The sequence below is a fragment of the Pelodiscus sinensis genome, chromosome 31 (genome assembly GCF_049634645.1).
Source record: "Pelodiscus sinensis isolate JC-2024 chromosome 31, ASM4963464v1, whole genome shotgun sequence".
NCBI lineage: Eukaryota > Metazoa > Chordata > Testudines > Trionychidae > Pelodiscus > Pelodiscus sinensis.
The window spans coordinates 2098803-2111635 of NC_134741.1; the positions used below are offsets into that span (position 1 = coordinate 2098803).

General features: G+C 48.9%; 1 protein-coding gene across 2 annotated transcripts in view; it reads left to right on the forward strand.

Moving 5' to 3' along the window:
• LOC142821632 (E3 ubiquitin-protein ligase TRIM15-like) overlaps positions 1 to 12216 on the forward strand; it is a 30295-nt gene extending 18079 nt beyond the window's left edge. For both annotated transcript variants that reach the window (XM_075913205.1, XM_075913204.1), the window contains exons 6-8: positions 6960 to 7075; positions 9025 to 9084; positions 11326 to 12216. In XM_075913205.1, coding sequence (XP_075769320.1) covers positions 6960 to 7075; positions 9025 to 9084; positions 11326 to 11843 — 694 coding nt within the window. In that variant the 3' untranslated portion in view covers positions 11844 to 12216. The remainder of the gene's footprint in view (positions 1 to 6959; positions 7076 to 9024; positions 9085 to 11325) is intronic.
• The last annotated feature ends 617 nt before the right edge of the window (positions 12217 to 12833 follow it).

Here is a 12833-nt window from a genome sequence, read left to right on the forward strand (position 1 = left end):
AAAGCCAGGCAGCTAGGACACAGGGGGGGAGAGGAGGCTCTGGCGGGACGCCCAGCAGACACCCGCCGAGGACTGAGGGGCGGTGGCAGGACCAACAGCGGACCCCGGACGAGCAACCGAGAGCCCCGTGGTCAGAGTGGGTGAGTCACCCCTGTCACCCCGCCGAACCAGACTGAGACTGACGGGCCCTAAAGGTTCGGAGGAAGCAGCCCAGGATGGGGTCGGATACCCCTGGGACCCGTGAGTTGCGGCCGTAGCCCCCCCCCCCCCCCCCCCGTTGGGCAGCACGTCTCGGACGCACTCCCTTAGGGTCCTGGGCTGGGACCTGGAGAGGGGGCGGGCCTAGGTCCCCCTCCGCCCCGGTAGTTCACCGGAGGACTAGTGAAGAGCGAGATAGCGGAGCCTAGTGGCCCCCTCCCCCCCAGGAAAGGGGGCGGGAGCGTTACATCTATTCTTCAGCTACCTTGATCCTTAGAGCAGCAAATTACACTGTGATACTGGTCAATTATGATTACTCCTACTATTCTAAATTCCAGGATCTTTAAAAGTTTCTTTCAGAGCACAAGAGGCTGATTTTGCTCAAAGGTGGGACAAGGGACCCCCTGGCTATAAGGCAGTGAGTGGGTTCTGGCATGACTTAAAGGATATGGCATTCTCCTGGGGAGTGCAGGATAGTACGTTTGAGGCAAGACTGGAGGAAGGCAGCATAAGGGTCTTGCTGGAAATAGGGAGGTGGGGTGGGCTTTGTCATCACATAGGGCATTCATCTGGGGAGCACAGGAAGTGCATATCATCTCCCACATGGCATTACAATCTGCCATGGACATGGCTGACACCAACAGCAAGTCATGCCTAGCCAAATTGATTAGCATCTATGATGAGGTAACTGGCTCTGTGGACATGAGGAAGTCAGTGGATGTGATATACCTTGACTTTAGCAAAGCTTTTGATACTCTCTCCCACAATATTCTTGCCAGCAAGTTAAAAAAGTATGGACTGGATAAATGGACTGTAAGATGGATAGAAATCTGGCTAGATTTTCAGACTCAACAGGTGGTGATCAAAGGCATGATGTCTGGTTGGTGGTTGGTTTCAAGTGGAGTGCCCCAAGGATTGGTTCTAGGGCTGGTTTTGTTCAACATCTTTATTAATGACCTGGTTTGCACCCTCAGCAAGTTTTCAGATAATGCTAAGATAAACATTGAAGGGTAGGGATAGGGTCCAGAGTGACCTAAAAAAATTAGTGGATTGGGCCAAAAGAAATCTGATGAGGTTCAACAAGGACAAGTGCAGAGTCCTGCACTTGGGATGGAAGAATCCCAAGCATTACTACAGGCTGGGAACCAGCTGGCTACATAACAGTTCAGCAGAAAAGGACCTGGGAATTACAGTGGATGAGATGCTGGATATGAGACAGCAGTGTGCCCTTGTAGCCAAGAATGCTAATGGCATATTAGGTTGCATTAGGACGAGTATTGCCAGCAGATCTAGAGAAGTTATTATTCCCCTTTATTCTGCTCTGGTGAGGCCACATCTGGGCTGTGTCTAGACTGGCCAGTTTTTCTGGAAAATCAGCCACTTTTCCAGAAAAACTTGCCAGCTGTCTACACTGGCCGCTTGAATTTCCGCAAAAGCACTGACTTCCTACTGTAAGAAATCAGTGCTTCTTGCGCAAATACTATTCTTCTCCCGTTCAGGCAAAAGTCTCTTTTGCGCAAAAAAGAGCTCAGACTTGCTTTCTGCAAAAAATCCCCGATCGCAAAAATGGCGATCGGGGCTTTTTTGCGGGAAAGCGCGTCTAGAATGGCACGGATGCTTTTCCGCAAAAAGTGTATTTGTGGAAAAGCGTCCGTGCCAATCTAGACGCTCTGTTCCAAAAATGCTTTTAATGGAAAACTTTTCCGTTAAAAGCATTTCTGTAAAATCATGCCAATCTAGACGCAGCCCTGGAGTATTATGCCCACTGCAGAAAAGGTGTGGATGCATTGGAAAGGGTCCAGTGGAGTGTAACCAAAATGATTAGGGGGCTGGAGCACATGATCTATGAGGAGTGGCTGAGGGATATGGGCTTATTTAGTCTGCAGAAGAGGAGAGTGAGGGGGAATTTGATAGCAGCCTTCAACTTCCTGAAGGGAGGTTCCAAAGAGTATGGGGAGAGGCTGCTCACAGTAGTGACAATTGGTAGAACAAGAAGAAATGGTCCCAAGTTACAGTGGAGGAGGTCTAGGTTGGATCTTAGAAAAAACTATTTCATTAGGAGGGTGGTGAAGTGCTGGAATGGGTTCCTTAGGGAGATGGTGCAATATCTATCCCTAGAGGTTTTTAAGTCTCGGCTTGACAAAGCCCTGGCTGGGTTGATTTAGTTGGGATTGGTCCTGCTTTGGGCAGGGGTCTGAACTTGATGACCTCCCGAGGTCTCTTCTAGCCCTATGATTCTATGATACTGCTGCCTGGGTCACAGTCTCAGCTATGTGGAGAGCATCATGGCTCCAAGCGTCTGGGAGTACTTAGGGGCTTTCAGCAGAAAGTAGAAGACCTTCCCTTTGACAAGACCAACCTATTTGCCGTGAAAACAGATGAAGTCCTTCATTCAATGAAGACTCCCGCATGACCCTCTGGACATGTATGCACCCCCTTTCAAGAGAACAAGATATAACACCTACCAAAGGCCAGGGAACCATACTGAACACAGTCCAGATACGACTTCCACCAGAAACACAGGCCTCAACAGCACAGACCTCAGCGCCAACAATAGCAACCCTCCACTTCTTTATCAAAGCAGCAGATTTGATGGTTTGGTCGAGAGCCAGAAAGACATCCCTACTACTGTCACACCCCCAACCAAATAGTTACAAGTTCAACCATTGCCTCCAGCCCTTTTTACACCAATAGGCACAAAGAACATCAGACCAATGGGTATTGGAACTCATCAAAGTGGGTTACTCCATCCCCTTTATTTCTCGTCCTCCTAACCACCCTCCCTCCCTGTCCCTCTTCATGGACCCCTTTTACAAGACCCTCCTTCAACAAGAGGTCCTCCACCTCCTACACATAGGTGTGATAGAGCCAGTACCAACGGCTTTTCAAGGGAGAGGGTTTTACTCAACATACTTCCTAACTCAGAAGAAGAATGGTGGATGGAGACCCATTCTGGATTTAAGTAGGCTCAAGTACATCGCATACCAATGGTTCAAGCTGGTAACACTAACAACAATTATTCCAGAGCTAGATCAAGGGGTATGGCTTTCAGCTCTTGACCATTAGAACATTTATTTTCATAATGATACATCCTGCCCACAGGCATTTTCTATGATTTTCAGTGGGGAATCATTACCAATACACCATTACCAATATCGAGTACTGTCTTTTGGCCTTTCAACAGTTCCTAGAGTTTTTTCCAAGACTCTAGCCATTGTTGTGACATTCCTACGCCATCGGGGAGTCATAATATTCCTATACCTGGATGACTGTCTCATAAAAGGCACATCCTTCCTGGAAATGCAAGACATAGTCAACAATACCATGGGTCTTCTACTTCATCTCGGTTTCCATACCAGAAGTCTACACTTCACCCTACTCAAACTGTAAAATGTATAGGAGCTCACATCAACACCATCGCAGCCAAGGCAACTCTGCCCGTGCAGAGATTTGAGGCTGTTTACAACCTCATACTGGTGTCACATGCGACCTCTGCTACAACAGTCCATGAATAGGCCACCACTTATATGGTCTGATTGGCCAGGCTACACATGAAATGCCTCCAGTCCTGGCTGGCCACACTTTACACCCCTTCCAGGGACTCCCTCTCCAAGACAGTCACCATCCCACCACGTATCTTCAGTTCATTGGAATGGTGAATGCATCCACACAATGTACTACGGGGCATACTATTTCATCAGCTGGCCCTGACAGTCACCATTACTACCAATGCATCCCTTATGTGATGGGGGCTCATCTCGGACCCTATACTGTACAAAGCAAATGGTCCTTCAGCAAACAAACGCTATCACCACATACTCAACTAGGTTGTGGCCTCAAACTGCTTTCCCCAAAAATGTGCCTCTAGAGAACATTTGCAAGGATGCCACATGGTCATTCGATCACACATTTGCAAAACACTGGGGCTACATCTACACTGACATGATCTTGTGCAAAAACTCTTTAGCACAAGAGTTCTTGCGTTAAAGTAGTTGTGCAAGAGATCGTCTACACTGGCATGTGTTTTTGCACAAGAGATGTTCTTTTGCGCAAAAGCATCCATGCCAGTGTAGACTCTCCCTTGCGCAAGAAAGCTCTGATGGCCATTTTAACCATAGCGCTTTCTTGTGCAAGAAATTCATGTCGCCTGTCTACATTGACCTCTTGCGCAAGAACAGTTGTGCAAAAGGGCTTATTCCTGAGCGGGAGCATCATAGTTCTTGTGCAAGAAGCCCTGATTTCATACAGTAGAACGTCAGTTTACTTGCGCAAGAACACACGGCCAGTGTAGACAGGCAGCAAGTTTTTGCGCAAGAGTGGCCACTTTGGCACAAGATCACGCTAGTGTAGACACAGCCTACATGCTTACCTCTGCCATCATATAATCTATGGCTGATGGAAAAGCATCATTATCCTCAGCTCCAGGGACAGAGCTCCAAACCTGCCTCCACAATTTGACTACTGCTTGGTAGTCACCCAGAGTAGAGCACTCATAGGGATATCACTCGAAGAAGAAAAGAGAGTTACTCATCCTGTGCAGTAATAGGGGTGTAGTAAGTTGAGGGTCAGTAACATGGAGTCAGCAGGCCTGAATAGAGGCCTGTAACATGAAAGCAGCAACAGGCCTAGAATCTAGAAAGCAAGACTTTGGTTCAGGAACACAGGAACCAAGAAAGAGACCCTATTGATAATTGTGTGATTGTGTAAGTTAGGTAGAGCATGGAAGGACACAGGGAGGCACTGGCTACAGACTGTAAGCCAAAGGGGAGTAGTGAAACATCTTAATAAGAAATGTCTTGGTACAAAGACTCCCCCAAAACTAATGCACATACCTACCTAGGTTCAGGACCAGGTTGAGATTGACAGCATGAAGGATGGTAAGTTATTCCTCCTTCCGTAAGGTATGGGGTGGTAACTAGGCAACAGAGAGTGGTAACCTGATAGGTAAAGAAATGATGTAAGTTTGGACCTGTCTATAAAAGGACACTGCAAAGGGTGTTCTCCGGCCGACCTTGGGGAGGGGAGGGGGGCACACTAGGCACCTGAACAGCAGGTATCATTGCCTAAACTTACAGAATGCACAGTAGCTTAACTCTGACTGACTGCTGTTAATATCTGTTATATGGCAATAGGCCTGCCCGGTGTTGGTACCTTGTCAACGTGGGCCATAGTGCCCAATGGTATAACGTTGTACTGATCTCTGTTACCAACTGGTAGAGCTTGGCATTTGACAATAAACCTGCTTGATTTATTTCAAACCTTGCCTGCATCTATCATTTCCGGGGCCTCTCAGAGATCTCCTATGTTGACTCGAGCACGGGGTCTAAAACCCTAGATAAAGGGAGTACCGATTATTACACACGCAGCGGAAAGTTTATCATCCCCGTAGGAGTAGAGGTCCTGTCAGGAGTGCGCCAGGATGACCCTGACCAGACGATGCTGACATTGACTGTTCAGACCACCGAAGGTACCGAGGTACAGAACACTGAGGAACGACAGGGGGTTCTTTAAGTTGTGTGTCCCCATGGGTGCTCCACTACCCTCCCTCCTTCCCTTGCTTTGGAGCCTTCTGGGTCCAGTGACAAGGACTGAGAAGGAACAGAGGGGGCTGTGCTGCATTCATGCCTAACGGACACCAATGGCATGAGAAGGCTCCAGGGCGTGTGTGCAGCGAGGCAGGGGCACTGTTAGAAAAATCTCTGGTTGCTGGTGCAAGAACGCATAAGCACCCAGAGTGGAGCACCCATGAGGACACACATCTCAAAAAAACGTTACTGCACAGGGTGAGTAACTCTCTTTTTTTCTTCACACATCACACAGTCTGCCTATGGAACGCCTTGCCAGAGGATGTTGTGAAGACTAGGACTTTAACAGGATTTAAAAAAGAGCTAGATAGATTCATGGAACTTAGGCCCAACAATGGCTATTAGCCAAGATGGGTAGGAATGGTGTCCCTAGCTTCTGTTTGTCTGGAAATGGGTGACAGGGGAGGGATCACATGATGATTATTTGTTGAGTTCCCTCCCTCTGGGGTACCTGGCATTGGCCACTATCAACAGACAGGTCACTGGGCTGGATGCACCTTTGGTCTGACCCAGAATGGCCATTCTTATGTTCTCTCCATGGCTCTACAGCCAGATGTGAGAGGAAGGTCACAGGCTGGGCACAAATCTCTGATCAGCGTCAGCCTGAGGATCTCACCCTTGCACAGCAGACTCTGGAATTCCCCATTCAGGGGCACAGTCTGACCTCAAGTGTTTCCTAGAGCTGTCACCTCCCTGGGGACTGGCTGCCACTGGACTGTGGGGTGGAACATGGGCCTGTCACTGCTGGGCACTGGGCACCATTCACCCAGGGCAGCAGGGACCAAGAGTCTGTCCCATCCAAGGTCTGTTTGGACACTTTTGTGGAATGGGCTGGAAAGGGGGGATCTGGTGTCTCAGTCTAGTTCCTACATGACAGATTTCTACAGCACTTAACCTGGGAACCTCCTGACTGTCAGAGCCTAGAGGCCAAGGAGTAAGTTAGCCATGGAGACTCAATTCCCCTTTTGTCCCCCAGAGTTGGTCTCTCCAGGCAAGACTATTAATGGGACCTTTGAGGGGGACATTGCATGGCCAAGGGCTGCGCTGCCTCTGCTCTCAGGCTGGAAAATTGGAGAGATTCTAACTCCAGGCCCATTAGACCGGTGACTCATTAACAGGAACTTAAGAACTGGGTCACCCAGTGCAGTATCACTATGTGACATTATTTCTCTCCAGATGCGAGACGGGGCAGTTCCAGCCACCAGATGTGATTTATCCTGAACTGGAAGAGCGAGTCAGAGGTTTCTTCCAGATAAATATTGAGCTATCAGAGACTCTGAGGAAGTTCAAAGGTACCTACAAGGGATGGAGGAGGGGAAAGTGAGTTAAGTGTCTGAGACTGAGGAAAGAGAATGGTGCTGGTCAATTGGTTCATAACTAGATTATGCTTCTATTTAACTGAGGGGTGAGAATGGCACACACTTGGGTTCTAGGACACTCAGGTAGATTAATTTATTTGTTCCAAAAGCAGAGAGAAGCTGAGTAAACAGACCCAACTGCTCACAAGTAGAGCCAAGATTTTGCAAACTCTTAACCAGTGGCAGCCCGTCCATAGGCATGAACTAGGTGGTTGCCTAGGGTGCCAAATTAAATGGCCATTGAGGGGTTTGGAGGTGGGGGCGCCGATCATGTGCCAATTGCGCATTTCGCCTAGGGCGCCAGTTGCTGGCAGCTCATCTAGAGCCGCTCCTGCTCTTAACATCATGTTAGCACCAAAAAAATCAAAGGGGGTAAAGTTGCTTTTATGGCAAAGTCTATCCTTGATGCATCAGTAAATGAAAAAGAGAAACCAATTCTCTGGACTCTGAAAGGCCAGAGGGGATGATGAGGTGGAAAGTAAATCACACTTGGAGATTGTCTGTCCTGGGATGGACAAAGAGTAGGAATCAGTGGCCAGTTTTCTAAATGGAAAGAGGAAACACTTTCCCTACAGGTCCATCCTGGGACCAATCATATTCAGCATATTCTGCATAACTGGTCTAGAGAAAGGGATAAAGAGGGAAGTAGCAAAATTTGCAGATGATAGAAGACTGTTCAAGATAGTTAAGACCAAAGCTGCCTGTGAAAAGCTTCAAATGGATGTCACAAAACTTGGTGGGCAACAAAATGGCAAATTAATTTTAATGTTGATAAATGCAAAGTAATGCATATTGGAAAACATAATCCCAACTATACATGTGAAATTATGGAGACTAAATAAGCTCAAGAGAAAGATCTTGGAAAGAGAATTGGAGTTATTGTGAATTGTTTTCCAAAAATATCTACTCAGTATGCAGCAGCAGTCAAAAAAGCAAACAGAATGTTGGGAATAATTAAAAAAGGAATAGATAATAAGGAAAATATCTTATTGCCTCTATATAAATCGATAGTATTCAAGATGTGTATGCCCACATCTTGAATACTGTGTGCCAATGTGGCCACCCCATCTCAAAAAAGATATATTGGATTTGGAAAACATTCAGAAAAGAATAACAAAAATGATTAGGGGTAAGGAAAAGTTTCCATATGAGGAGAGACTAAATAACACTGGGGCTTTTCAGTTTGGGAAAGAGACAAATAAAGGGAAATTTGATAGAGATTTATAAAATCATGATTTGTGTGGAGAAAGTGAATAGAGGGTTATTTATTCCTTCCCATAAGAGAAAAACCAGTGGTCATCAAATAAAATTAATAGGTAGCAGGTTTAAAACAAACAAAAGGAAGTTTTTCGTCACACAATGCACTGTCACCCTGTGGAACTCCTTGAAATAGGATTTTGTGAGGCCCAAGACTATAACAGGGTTCAAATAATAGCTACATAAATTCATGGCCGATAGGTCCATCAATGTCTATTAACCAGGGTAGGCAACATTGGTGTCCCTATTCTCTGTCAAAAGCTGGCAATGGGTGACAGGAGAAGGATCACCTGCTCTGTTCATTCTCTCTGCAGCTCCTGGCATTGGCCACTGTTGGAAAACAAAATACTGGATTAGATAGACCTTTAGTCTGACCTATTATAGATATTCTCATCTTCTTATGTTTCCACGATGGTTCCAAAGCGGAGGGATGTTGGTTCCATTGCTGGGAAGCACCTGAATGAGAGGAAATATAAAATTTCAGACCTTTTCATATAAAATATCTGAGTGAGTCTCTGTCTGTTCCTCTGTAATAATTAAAACACCGTTCTAGTAGTGTGGAGTGGGGACACTGGGATAAACATGAAAGCCTTGAATCTCACCTCTCTGATCCTTTTCTCTGCCAGACACTCTGCCATCCTCACTGGAGAGAGCAAGAGGAAAATCCCTGGGAGCTTTCAAACCAGGTGAGTTTGCAGGTGGAGATTGTATTTATCTTCCTGAGGGTTGTAGCTAAAGTTACCAGCCAAATGGACCATGACCATGACATGCACAGCCCTAACACTAACATAGGGTATGTCTACACTACCCCGCTAGTTCGAACTAGCGGGGTAATGTATGCATACCGAACTTGCTAATGAAGCCCGGGATTTGAATTTCCCGGGCTTCATTAGCATAAAGCCGGCGCCGCCATTTTTAAAAGCCGGCTAGTGCGAACCCCGTGCCGCGCGGCTACACGCGGCACGGGCTAGATAGTTCGGACTAGCAAGCCATTCCGAACTATCTGTACACCTCGTTCCCCGAGGCGTACAGATAGTTCGGACTAGCAAGCTACTCCGAACTATCTAGCCCGTGCCGCGTGTAGCCGCGCGGCACGGGGTTCGCACTAGCCGGCTTTTAAAAATGGCGGCGCCGGCTTTATGCTAATGAAGCCCGGGAAATTCAAATCCCGGGCTTCATTAGCAAGTTCGGTATGCATACATTACCCCGCTAGTTCGAACTAGCGGGGTAGTGTAGACATACCCTTAGTTATCAGTGACAAGATCCATGGAACCAGGGGGCCCAATACTTCCTAATATTGGGATAGTTGGAGGGCTAGGAGCCATGTTGACCCCACATATTGCAAGCCCTGTGTTGGGGCAGCTGATCAGCTCCCCTCTTCCTCAGGAAGGGCAGTAGCCTCTTCCCTGTGCTGGTCTCTCCCAGTAGCCTGACTCCAGCTCCTCTTCCCTAGGCTCTGCCCCCTGGCCAGGCCAGAAGGTAGAAATGGGCTGTCCCCTATCAAGCTCGAGATGCCCAGAAGAGCCCTGGCCCCTCCACCTGCCCTAGGTGGCACACTCCAAGAAGTGGGGCCATGGACCAGGGGCTGCTCTCGGGCCCCCAGTCCTTGACCCCAGGCAGGTGGAGGGTCAGGGGATCTCCACAATGACCAAGGCTCCCAGCCTGTCCGGGGATGGGACCTCAGTTGGAAGAGGAGGAGGAGGGGGTGGTTATAAAAGGGGTGGGGCCGAAGGCTGTGGGACCTTGTGCCCCCCACTCCCACAATTCTACCAAGGTTCCAGAATTCTGGGGGGCAGTGTCCCAAGCTGATGTTACATGAACACACCTGACACCAGCTGTGGGACTGAGTTTCTGCCCAGGCTGCTGCACAGAAACCCTCTCCCTGAACAGCACCCGCATGGAGCTCCCTGCCCTGAGGCTGCCCCATCCCTCTGCTTTACCCCAGTGCAGGGCACCCTCCCCGCATTGCTCTTCTCCATCTGGCCTTTCCTCTGGCCAGGGCTGGCCTCTCCCATTGGGGCAAGTACCTGCCTTGGGGAGACGCTTGCCCTGTGATGCTGGCAGCTCCTCCCTTCTCTTTGGGCTGGGGCTGGCCTACCCAATGCCCAGGCCCTGCTCTCTGGGGTGAGGCAGCTATTCCGCCACGCTGCACCCTCCCCTCTGTGCCCTGGACGGGGATTGGAGGCTGCAGCAGGGGAGGGATTTTCCCTCTGCGGTTGAAAGCTGGTACCTGCCTCCTCTGCCCCTGCCTCACAGAACCCTCCTGCTCTGGGCCTGACCCTGGGGATGGAGCAGCCCGAGCTGGGGGGCAGGAGACTGCAGCCTCTGTTCACAAATCAGAAATTATTGAAGTGGGTCCCCATTGCCCAGGCTGAGACACTGCAGTGACAGCTCAGCTCAGTCTTAGGGCCCAGGACACAGGCAGCTCCCTGGGGTCCAGGCCTGTCCCCATGGTCATCTAGTAGCCTAGGCGGGAAAGGCACAGACTTCCCAAACCACCTGGCATGGCCCCACCCACATCTGCCCCCAGAACACCTGCTGTAGGCATACCAACGGCGGAGTGTTGCTGCCCCCAAATACCTGCTGTCCCTCTGTTCTGGGGCCAGGGAGGTTGGAGCCATGCAGCCTCCTCCCTCCCTGGTACTCCAGGCCCAGGGAGGCTGAGGTGCATGTGCACTTGCCCCCTTCCTGAGGGGGGCAGGATGTGCACTCGGCACTGCCCCACCCCCTCTCCTCCCTGTGCTGGGGCCTCAGCAGAATGGGTGGGGCTGTAGGTAAGGCTGGGGGACTCACTCATCCAGCCCCTAGCTACAACCACTGCCCATGCTTGCCCCTGCCAGATCAAGGCTGCTGGGGACGGTGAGAAATGGCCTCAGACGCCCATAGGGCTGGGCTCTGCCCTTCACACTCTGATTCTCTCTCCCCAGCAAATGTGACTCTGGATCCCGACACGGCTCATCCCAAACTTGTTCTCTCTGAAGATGGAAAAAGTGTGAGACGAGCAGACACACGACAGTGGCTGCCCGACAACCCAGAGAGATTTGACACTTGGGTCTGTGTGCTGGGCCGTGAAGGATTCACCTCGGGGAGACATTGCTGGGAGGTGGAGGTGGGGGATGGGGAATTATGGGCTGTGGGGGTGGCCAGAGAGTCTGTGAGCAGGAAGGGAGGGATCAACCTTAGCCCTGAGGAGGGGATCTGGGCTGTGGAGCAGGATGAGGAAGAATTCCGGGCTCTCACCTCCCCTGCGAGCCCCTTGCCCCTGAGCCAGACTCCCAGCAGGATCCGGGTTTGTCTGGACTGTGACTGGGGGCAGGTAACATTTATTGATGCTGGCAATGAGGCCCCGATCTTCACTTTCCCGCTGGGCTCCCTCCCTGGGGAGAGAATCCGACCCTGGTTCTGGGTGGGGTGGCTGGAATTCTGTTTCAAACTGTATCCCTGAGATATCTGGGGGGGGCCTCACCCCCTCACATTCTATATCATGTCTCCTTGTGGACTGTCTATGCTGCAGTCTCTATGACCCTGGAAACTGCTGGAGGTTTCAGTTCTGTGCAGCCTTTGGCCTATTCAACCACAGAGAGCATTGAGTGCAGAAATTTTGGTGGTGTTCAGAATGCTGAGAACCAAACTCTCCCCAACCCTAATTCTCCTCACTCCCTCTGTAGCCTGTCCTTGCCTGCAAATCTATAACTTTTCATTGTTTTCATTCTATTCTAGCAGTGACGCAAGGACCTATGAGATCTCATCCTGTAACAAGCTAGCTTTGGCAGTAGGGTAGATTAATTATAAGACATCGTATATTTGATATTTTTTAAATATGGCAGTATGGAATTAAATATATAGAATATAATATTAAAGAATTTAATGCTAAATATCAGAATGTGCTGGATTAACCATAAAGCCATTGCGCCGACACCAAGAAACCAACATGCTGACGTACAATACAGCATGCAGACAATTCTCTTTTCAGTATACAGAATATCGTACATGGTATCTGATGCTAGTCTCACAGGTGCAATGTCATGACATGTTATCTGAGTTTAAGATTGGTAGGCCCCTAACAATACTTTGACTTGAAGGGGCAAACATCCTACTTTCTCAGAAAAATAGGAATGTGTTAGTCAAAAACACCCCTTTGCATGAGGCCACACTGTAACAACTCATGCATATTCAAAGAGGTGTCTTAATTTAATTCTCCAATCAACATGAACACGCACAAATATCTTGGGCTGTGGAAATCTGTTTTTGGCTTTGAGGGTTGGATCTTAGCGGATGTAAGAAGGCTATAAACTGGCACAACCAATAGAGTGAGACACATTTCATGATCATCATTCTCACTCCTTCTTTACTGTCTCTCTAAACTTACATTTCAAGGACTATTTGAGGCTGCTGTTTTTTTCAGGAAAAAAATTTGCAAATTGTGCTCTGCAAT